This window comes from Anopheles nili, chromosome X (assembly GCF_943737925.1).
Source record: "Anopheles nili chromosome X, idAnoNiliSN_F5_01, whole genome shotgun sequence".
Lineage (NCBI taxonomy): Eukaryota > Metazoa > Arthropoda > Insecta > Diptera > Culicidae > Anopheles > Anopheles nili.
In genome coordinates this window covers 10,651,507-10,662,081 of record NC_071293.1, presented here as the reverse complement: position 1 = coordinate 10,662,081, position 10,575 = coordinate 10,651,507, and the positions used below count along the sequence as shown (strand labels likewise).

The 10,575-nt window shown below is 43.1% G+C and overlaps 3 protein-coding genes across 3 annotated transcripts; 1 reads left to right on the top strand and 2 right to left on the bottom strand.

Annotated features, from left to right (window-relative positions):
* Positions 1-432: 432 nt before the first annotated feature.
* LOC128729169 (BTB/POZ domain-containing protein 17) lies at positions 433-2,814 on the bottom strand. Its single transcript, XM_053822824.1, has 4 exons — positions 2,731-2,814; positions 1,013-2,012; positions 768-943; positions 433-684 (listed from the first exon to the last, which is right to left on the bottom strand). Exons 1-4 carry the CDS (start codon positions 2,812-2,814, stop codon positions 433-435), a joined length of 1,512 nt encoding a protein of 503 aa, XP_053678799.1.
* Positions 2,815-6,400: 3,586 nt separating this feature from the next.
* Positions 6,401-7,597, top strand: LOC128729167 (non-homologous end-joining factor 1-like). Its single transcript, XM_053822821.1, has 4 exons — positions 6,401-6,556; positions 6,628-6,946; positions 7,024-7,285; positions 7,346-7,597. The coding sequence occupies exons 1-4, from the start codon at positions 6,401-6,403 to the stop codon at positions 7,398-7,400; spliced, it is 792 nt and encodes a 263-aa protein (XP_053678796.1). The 3' UTR covers positions 7,401-7,597.
* Positions 7,363-9,427, bottom strand: LOC128729166 (thioredoxin domain-containing protein 5 homolog). The gene is made up of 2 exons (XM_053822820.1): positions 9,043-9,427; positions 7,363-8,861 (listed from the first exon to the last, which is right to left on the bottom strand). The coding sequence occupies exons 1-2, from the start codon at positions 9,201-9,203 to the stop codon at positions 7,760-7,762; spliced, it is 1,263 nt and encodes a 420-aa protein (XP_053678795.1). The 5' UTR covers positions 9,204-9,427; the 3' UTR covers positions 7,363-7,759.
* Between the last annotated feature and the right edge of the window lie 1,148 nt (positions 9,428-10,575).

The following is a 10,575-nucleotide window of genomic DNA, read 5'->3' as shown; positions in this document are numbered from 1 at the left end:
TCATGCGTCACATGCATACAAGAATTAGTAAGATAAACCCAATAATTAGAGCGTGTAGAATCTAGACGAATTAGCTTCAAGCCAATTGAAATATATAGCTAATTTTGAGCTAATAGTGAAGGTATGTACAAATATGTACACAACAAAAAATGATGTATCCTTGAACATCATTCTCACATTTCAGGCATTCCCCAGGAAGATAACCCTCAAATGTGAATCAATACCATTTTGTGTTCGCAATGAAACAAAAGACTATCATCAGCTTTTCATAGTGATGTTACCGCTTCTGAAAAGGAAGGGCGATAGGGCTGAGTTACGAATGTATTATACAAGGATTACGTTACTAGTCGGTATGCGAAAAAATGCTATACAAATTGCGATATTAAAATCCATCAGAAGCAACTAGCCTCGCGCTGCCTTAGAAGGCAGGTTCTACTCCAACGGTGGAGCGAACACGTTCGAGAACGGGTTCAGTGGCACGATTACCACTTTAATCTTAATCGTGTCTAGATGCTCACCCACCAGATAGTGACTCAAGCTTTGGCCACCCAGCTGGAGCTCATCGAATGGAATTAGATTATCTATATTTAATACACGCTGATCGTTGGAGAAGTAAGCCATGCGTACGAGCGAATTATGCACGTACTCCTCGTCGTTCATCATGCCGCATATCAGCACCCCGATCTGTGAGGAGATATTGGAAAAGGTTAGAAAAGTAATGTGACGCAATATTCGTTCTTATGCTGCAAGGGAGACGGTTAACCTACCATATAACGGCTTTCACAGCGCATCGTGGCCTGGGTGGTGACCCGTAACCGCACCGTACGGATGATACTCTCCGGGATCTCGCGGCTCGTGGCCGCACTATAGACGCCAATGAGCTGGGCCGGTTTGTACCGCACGCCAAGCGGAAAAAACTCGACATCCCATCCATTGCTTTCCTCTAGAAGCGCAGATAAAATAACGCTTTTGTATAACGCCCCTTTATAACGCTCGACAATCGCCGACTTACCGTCCACATCGCTGAAGTTCGTCGGGGAAAAGAACACCGACGCCACGCTCGAGTACTTGTCTAGTTTGTCAAAGTAGTTGACCGCAATTTCGAGGCTCCACAGATCGCTGGTGTACAGCCGGGGCGTAAACAGCAGCTCACCATGCTCCGTCTGGCGGATCGCGCTCACCACCTCCAAATGGCGCGAGTGGAAGTTCATTCCGTCGGCGACCCGCGCCACAAAGAACTCCTTCAGCGTGCGCACCGAGGTGCTCATCAGCACGTTCGCCATTTGCGGAAGACTCATCATTGAAAAGCGTATGTGAACCAGCACACCGTAGATTAGCTTGTTGATCGCACCCTCCCGGTCCTGGGCGCGCATGTCCGAGCGGATCTCGAGCTGCCGCTTCTGGTAGCTGAACCAGCTCTCGACCAGCTCGTACAGGCGGAACTCGCTGCGCACGACCAGATCGTTCTGCTGCAGCAGCCAATTCATGACACCGAGGCTCAGGTTCTCCCAGCCCGGGTAGAGCACGATGCGCTCAAGGTTCCACTTGAGGTAGTTCTCCAGCAGGGAGATTAAATCCTTACGTCCCGGGCATATCAGCAGCACGTTGTGCAGCCACTCCACGAAGTAGCCCTTTGCCGTCGCCTTGTTGATGTGCTTTTTCATGTAATCGATGCACATCTGCACAAGATCGTGGATGTTGTATTTGTCCGCCAGCTTCAGGATGTAGACGGCTGTGTCCACCGATATCGTCATCTTGCCGATGTACATGTAGCGCAGGAACTGCGGGAACACACCGTGGCACTTCTCTTCTTCCTGCAGCGTGATGACCGCATCGCCAAACTCGCGCCATGTTGCATTCATTAGCATCACCTGGAATACGTCACTGCTGGCGCAAAGGATGATACGATGCGCAGGATATCGATTATCACCGACCACGAGGGTCACATCGGACATCAGACGCTCGGCATAGAGGTTCGCAATCTTTTGCAGTACGCTGTTGGTGTTGTGCAGCTGTCGAGTCGAAGGCAGTACCATTTATGCAAGTATAAAAGCAGTAAATAAACAAAATTATTTACAAAAACGGACTATTTTTTACATCAACCATTTTTATGCACCATGTTAAAACAAACAAAACATGATATTTTCCTCATTCTCTCCATAGCTTATTGCTAACCATAGGTTGAATGTCGACTCCATCTTAATTTTAGTCTACTAGGGTTTCAGCTCTTTAGATTGTCAACAAGGACTTTTCGTGCTGTGTTGTCCTGTGTCATTTTAATAACTTGTACAACTTATTTTCTAATTTTCGTCAACTTTGTACAGACTCTGTGTCTCAGAAGCATGTGTTAGTACTGGAACAGCTTCGATCGTCGCGCCAAGACGTTTGAGAAGAGAAGTTTCATCAGGTTGTAGTATATTCGTACAGCTGCTAAACCTCGAGCACGTCGATAATTCCTGTCGGTACTGCATTTTGATCAAATCCAGAGGATTATTATTACAGCTGCAAATGTATGGTTATCTATCTGATCTTCACCCCTATTTACAGTAACATTTTTAGCAAAGCTGCACGTATAATATAAAGCTATTTTCCGCTCTTCGATATTATTGTTTCGAATTGTTTGTTTTTAAACTGACCATCAGAAAATATAACTTATCGTTACGATTACCCTCTTCCGTTAAACTTTCCTAACCCGTCACCCCCTGAAGGCTGAAACTTCGCAAGACTTACCATCTTTTGGCCACAATCCAGCTTATCACCGACGTCCGTCATAGAACAATCCTGCTGTTCGTCACAATCTGAGCCCAATTCCATTATTTAGTATCCAGCGAACCCAGCATGGTTGCCCAACGAAACCTAGCAGTGAAAAACAGCTCGCAACTCGATTGGACGAGCTGGATGAGTACGATAAAGAACGCAGCGTTTTTCACTTTACTACGTGCTGCAGGTGTGTAAAATTTGTGTTTTGCCCCAAATGGCGGATGTACTGATGAGAGCACAGAAATATTTGGCTGCTGAAAATCACGAACAGCCGCTCAATTTGACTAGTGCCATGCACCCAACGAGGCGTCAATCATTTCCTGCTCCAACAATATGGTCGTGAGATAGTTAAATAGTTGGATTGCGAGCAGCATCGCGCATATCCTTCAGTGCCTATTTCATGCTTTTCTATTGCGTTGTCTTGTTGAGTTCTATGGAATGGCACGGGGATCCTGCCTACGTTGGAATTTCTTCACTAGGCTACCAATACAATAGCGGAGAACACCAGTACGTCGTGTCTATTCGAGAATCTTTGTATGGATTACTGTGCACCAAAACTTCTCAATTCTTTTTTAGCTCCTTTCTTCTAATCCCATCCATGTTTTGACAGTTCAATGATAAACAGTTACATCGAGCTCTACACCCGTCGAACTCTGTGTTTATAGGATACACTTGACAGATAACAATGCACGCTGGGCAACTGCCGGAATAAAAATAAAGGTAAACACTCAACACATACCCCACTCACAATTTTTTCACAGGACCCTGACAGTTTGAATGCTGTTATGTATACGTCACCCATGGTTGGTGACATATATAAACAAATGGGTTAGCTCAAAAATGTCTTGTTTACATGGTAAAGTGAAATACTGTCAAATTAATTTCACCGTTAATATAGTTTTTCCCAAAAAAATATTTGGGTAAAAATGTATGTAATTGGGAGATGGGGGGGGGGGGAATGTTAAGTGTGTTGGGTTGTTGGAGGGGGAGGGGGTTGTTGGATGGGGGTTGACATTTTGTATAAACATCTCTCCCCAATCACTGAATCCTCAATCAGCGGATTGCAAATCGGGTTATTGGGAGAGTCGAGGGAGATTTTGGGTGGGGGAGGGGTTGATATTTTGCGTAAATCCCCCCCACCCCACATCAACCAACCAATCAGTTTGCAAACCAACAATGCTGTGTGACGAGGGCATAAATATATGAAAGCCAAGGAAAGTTTCCCAAAGACACAAGACTAGATTTGTAAAAAAGCGCCTGTTTGAATACTGATAGGCATTCTCGAAATAACGTTTGGTTAAAATAAAAATGTAGAAACTTTATAACTCTAATTTCTAGTGATTTCTATGTTTTTGAAACTCATATGATTTTGTTTAATAGATGAATAAAAGTAAACAAGACACTTTTGAGCTAACCCATTTGTTTATACATAACACCGATCCATGGGTGACGTATATATGACGGCGCTCCTATTTTCAGGGTCCTGTCAAAAAAGAGGGAGGGGGGGTTTATATTACGTTTTTACCGAAAATTTTAGTTTTTTTGGTAAAAATGTATTTATGCCCTCGTCCGAAAGCATGGGTTGTTATCTGAGGAAATTAGCATTGACAGCACTTAGATTGACAGCATTTAGCCGATATTTTTTGTTTTCAACTAGATCAATTATGCTATAGATCATTTATTCAAATACACATTATTCAATTTGACCGTTGAAAGTAAAAATTAATTGTAAGAAGAGGAAGGGTGTTGTTGAATGTGTGGAGTTGGTGGGTGGGGGGGGTGGACTCATACAAAATATCAACCCCTCCGCCCACCCAACAAACCCCTCACCCACCCAAACCCCCCACCATTCATCGAACAACCTGATTGGTGGTTGGGGAGGGAAGTTTATGCAAAATATCCACCCCCCCCCCCCACCCAACAATTCCACACACGCAAAAACCCCCCTCCCTCCTCACAGTTTATTTTTATTTTCAACGGTCAAATTGAAAAATGTGTATTTGAATAAATGATCTATAGCATGTTTGATCTAGTTGAAAACAAAAAAATATCGGCTAAATGCTGTCAATCTAAGTGCTGTCAATGCTAATTTCCTCAGACACCAACCCATGCTGTCGGACGAGGGCTTAAATACATTTTTACCATTTTTACCATTTCTTCTTCTTCTTCTTCTTCTTCTTCTTCATCATCTTCATCATCATCATCATCAACTTCTTCCTCGTCTTCTTCTTCTTCTTCTCCTCCTTTTTTGCGAAATGGGATATAGCCTTCTATATTTAAATACTGTAGAGTCACTTCTAATATATTTAAAGCTTTACTTCTTTTTTATAGGCTCAACTATCTAGAGTCATATGCCTTACAATGAAATACACTGGATGCTACCGTCCACTTCGAGCAGCAACGATTGTATGAGCATATGTTATGAGTATGTTATGAGTCTTGTATAACAAATACACTTTCCATGAAAAATTGTTGCATTTGTGATGCAACGCCTAACGGCCATAAGAAATATTTTTATTATTAGGGCCATTATATAAGTTCTTTTTCAAGTGATAAGCATTTGAGAGCAAAGAAACAAAATATACTTCTTTGTATTATCAGTGTCATTTTTGTATATAATATAAAACTAGCAAAGGTTTTAGCACCAGTCAATACAGCTGAATCGGAGATAAATACCTTGTCAAACAAGTGATAGTTTTTCAAATGGGTCGAATACAATAGTAAGTTGTTACAATATTCAATCAATTCTTGGCAATTTAAGTATTTGTTTTGAACCAGCTTAAAATATTACTAGACCCTTATAGAACTGCAATGATATAATCGCACCTAAATTCATATTCGTATCGTAAGTTCAGGCTTGGGATTTTTTCTCAACTGACATGTAACGCTATTCTTTTTCTTTCTACTATATTATTTGAATTATTTTGTGATTCCTTCATCAAAAATGATAAAAATTACCCGATAAATTCGTTTTAATATAGGCATTAAAATATATGAAATTTTTTTTAGGGATTTTTAACATGCAAAAGTGTAAGAATCACCAAAAACATATTATATATCGTTTTAAGTAATACCAAATTGGCCGTTTAATTAAATTCTTCGGTAAATTATAGCGCTAGACTTTTATCCCAGTATTTTTATAGGAGCACATGTCAATCAGTATATGCACCGAGTCTGCAAAAATGTTCGAACAAATTGTTACTATAAAGTTTGTTTTAGGCTTCTTAAATGTCCCATTACTAAGGATCCTGATCCATGAGCTGTGTTATCTCAACTACGCAGGAAAAAAAATAAAATTATTCCATTCACAAATGTACAGATGAAGGGCTAGGATAAAAAGAAATGTTAAAGTTTTCCCGTTTGAAACCTAATTGCCTATCAACAAAAAAACGAAACCGTAAAGCCGGCTTGACATTAGTTGAAGCTCAAGGAAAATATAGAAAACGCGTTTGTTGAACCTAGTATGCGCTTTTAAACTAGCTAATGTAAACTAAACGATTCAGTTTGTTTCAAATAACGCGCGTTCTTGGACCGTTGTGGCATCAAAGATAGCATAGTCCGCGCATTTCAAGAGGGAAGTTCAACGCTGACGGTGGTCTTTTTCATTTCCGCTCCCGAGATCGAAGTTAAACGTGCAAACATGAGTAATTTTACCCAATTTATTGACAAAGAAACCGATAGTTTCTACGGTGTGGATTTATCGTATAATAATAATGTTATAAAATGCATTTTGTTCGATATGCAACATGTCTGGATAGAGGAAATAAATAAGGAGGAAATGTTACAGCGTCAAAAGGTATGAAGCTAGCATGCAACCGAATTAAATATCTAGTTGCTAAACTGAACTTAAATTGCGTAAATATCTAGTTGCTGAACTCGAGCATCAATTATAATGAAGAGCTCATCAAAAGCACCCTGCTCTCGGGAGGTGCTACGATTGATAAGTTAACAAAAGAACCAGACGCAGTGCAACTCGTGGTAAAGTATTACGTGAAGGAGTACCCTGTTCTTTTCCATTTTAATTTGAAGTTAGGTACACCAGAGCAGCTTTCCTCGTGCATTATAATGCCGTTGTGGCGCACTGCTCTGTTATTGAGCGCTAAGAATAAAGCGTTGAGAGAAGAACTGGAATTGAAGGATATTGAGATTGCCCAATACTGTACCGAAGGGGCTATATTGAAAAGAAGTACGTATTATTTACCATTAACCTATGCCATTTGTTCTCGTTGAAATTAGATAGCTTTTATTCTTTCCAATCTACAGCCTCCATTAGAACGGCTAAGTTCGATGCGAAAAAATTCGATGAAGAATTTCCTATGCAAATCAACAATCAAAATGTGAATGTTCAGCATCTGCTCGATAATCAGGAAATGCGCACTATGACTATGAAGGCCGTGGGCATTCCCATAATCCCAAGGCCAAAACCTGGACCCAAGAACCGCAACTCCAAACCCAATAACTCGGCTGTAGCAAGCCCTGCTAAACCGAAAAGCCCAGTATGGATCGGAAAACGCAAAATGGTTTTGTAAGTAAATGAACGCTAACTAAAGAGAGCACCATAATATTTATAGTAATTTATTTACAGGAATTTGAAACGTCTTCAGAAAGGCGTCGATTACGATGTTGATGAAAGCGAGTAGTAACGGCTTGTACTTTAAAAACGTTCCAGAAAAGCATCGATCCAATGGATACGATCATTCCTTCTGCCTTAACGCAGCGCTTACCAAGCGTGTTGCTTGATTTCCAGTTTCGTTTATAGTATTAACATTGTTCAAACTAACACATATATTGATACTACCCTTTCAACAAACATGTTCGCGCCAGGACGTAATCGTCCCGCCGGTTTGTGGGTACACTTTATTGCAATAAAAATTAAACATTAACACAAAACCGCAGCTTCGATTCAATTGGTTGCCGAAAGGGGGTGGGAGAAAAGGTTCTAAGAAACGCAAAACGGGATAAATGCGTCTTTCGGGGAGGGAACAGAAGAGTGCGGACCTTACAGCTCATCATGCTGCTGCCCATCATCCTGCTGGTGTTGCATGACAAACTCATGCAAATCCTCCAGCGAACGACGTCCATAGTACTCGGTGATTTTCTCCCCATTCCGGTAGAGAAACACGGTCGGATAACCGCTGATCTCCTGCTCGCCGCACAGCTCCTTATTCGTGTCCACCGTGCAGTCCACCTTGGCGATCGTGACGTCACCCCGGGACGCTAGCTTCTCCGCCAGCTGCTCCCAGGTCGGTGCCAGACGCATACAGTGACCACACCAGGGTGCGTAAAACTTCACCACCGTGACACCGCGAGCGATCGCATTCGCGAAATCACTCTCCCCAAGCTGCACCACCGCCGATTTGTTGTCGTCCCGTTCCGCCGCCTCAAGCGTCCCACCCGCCGCCTCACCCTGCCCAGCACCCTCCTCAACCGTGGCCGCTCGCAGCCCACCGGCCATCTTGGCGACGTACTGCTTCAGATCGGCGTGTGTCCGCGGTCCGGTGTACTTTTCGATCTTCTTGCCATCCTCGATCCACAGTAAGGTCGGGTAGCCCTTCACCTCGAAATCGGTGCAGATAGGGCGATACTGCGTGCAGTCGATCTTTGACACCCGGATGTCCTGCTCCTGCTCGAGACTACGCGCCAGCTCCTCCCACGTCGGTGCGAGCTTGGTGCAGTGGCCGCACCAGGGTGCGAAGAATTTTACGAAATGCTTGCCACTGGACACGTGCTTTGCGAACGTGTCCTCCGTGAGCTCGGTTAGCGGGGACACCGGCACAGCGGGAGCGTCCGGACCGTCACCGTGTTGCGAGGATTCATCATCCGCACCAGCCGGTTCGCCTGCCACCTCAAGCTGCTCGCTAATGAATGCGTTAAACTGAGCGAGATCGCGACCCCCGCGATACTTGGTGCCACTCTCGCTACCGGAAGATCCCTTCCGGAATAGCTTTAGCATCGGGTAGCCGGTGATGTCGTGCTCCGTGCAGAGATCTCCATCGGTGGTGCAATCGACGCGTCCGATACGCACCGGACTGTCCGGTGCTACATTCCGGGCTTCGGCCAGCGAGGCCCAGGTTGGGGCTAACTTCTTACAGTAGTCGCACCTACCGCCATCATCGATTCATGGAAAAAGCAGGGAAGAAAACAAGCAAAACATAATGGCGCGGGTATAGAAAGCGATTTTAAAAATAACTCCCAGCACCCGCCACAGATGCCGGTTACGCACGGAACATGTGCGTGCGTGTGTGTGTTGCGTTGTGGGAGATCGAAACCGGTCTTACTTACCATGGTGCGTAGAACATAACGAAGTAGTTGCTGCCATCAATCTCGGTCTCGAAGTTTTCCTTCGTCAGCTGGACGCTGCTCGTGTCGGAGTGGCCATTAGCCAGCGTGGCCAGGACTGCCACCACCACGGTGAACGTTCGTACGCTGCTAGATGGCCCCATTTGTGGGTGCTTTCGTGACGGGCAACGGTGGCGTTTTTACACTGCGCGTGGTTTGCTTTGGGCGAACGAATCGGCTGGAAACCTTATCTTTAGATACGCTTCGTTTTCCGTTGAGTGGCACCACTTATCAGCGTCACTACCAGCAAACACCAAGGGACACCGGACACGCTTTTACACCCCTGTGGCCTCTTTCATCAAAGTTCGCCTCAAAGATGGGGGGGAGGGTGGTTATGCGACCTGGTGCGGCTTCTTTTTCTTATAAATTTCACAGGAGATATCCGGGATGACCATTCGATTCGGAAGATTCACTCGGTCGTGCTTTCTCGCTCTTTCGCGCGGTCTGGTGCGTGCCTGTTGCTAGTTTTCTCTGTTACACTTGCCCGCACGACATGATGTTTATGATCGTCTGTCTCGCTTTAACGCAGCGCTGAGATATTTTATTCGTATTTCTTCTTGTTTTTTCTGCGCTTGAAGCTCGAACAGTTTGACGTTTATCGAAAAGCTGTCACATGTGACAGCTTGAAATGTTCCAATCTCGAATCCTCGCGTTAAATGATCCTGTTGCAAAGAAAGGACACTCATTTACATCCTTGAAATATTAACTATAGGTAAATCACTCAGCCGTCGTGATGCAAAAACACATTTCATTCATATTTTAAAAATCTTTACTTAGCTTCATTTGTTTATAGCTTGTGTCATGCGCTTTATTACTAGCATGCTTGCTGTAACACGCTTAACTGCTTCGTAAAACGCTCCTAAAGAACGTTAAATATAGAATACCAATTTAAATTTATCAAACCAGTAAATGGAATAAAAGTACGTTAATAAATATCCATCCCTTTAAATCTTATCAATAAATCAAAGAAACTATCACTTTTACTATTCGACAGATTTCATCTTTTGTTCGCATGGTATTTTTTAAATATTTATTTTTTTATTTAAATTTTTTAATAATTATTACATATAGAAGATTTCCATATCTTAAATAATTTATTATAATTATTTATCTGCATCGTTTTTCCTTGTTCATTAATCAATAATTCTTTTTAATAGTTATTATTTTAAATTTATTAAATGTTTTATTCCTCCACTTCCACACTATATCCGCCCCTTTCCCTCGTTTACCCCTTTGCTTTCATTCTTGCATTTCTTAGATGCAAATGCCTTTCGCCCTCTAATCCGCCTCGGGGTCCTCTTGTTTTGTGTTATATCATTAACATCCTAGGGCGGTCGCGAGTGTTCCCATCGCGCCCCCGAACGTAGTAGATGCTACACTAATATTTTATTTATCATTATCATAATTTCTTTAGCCTTTTTATTTCATTCGTTTCTGCTTCTCACTGCAATTTGCCCGCCGCTCTGCGTCTCGATC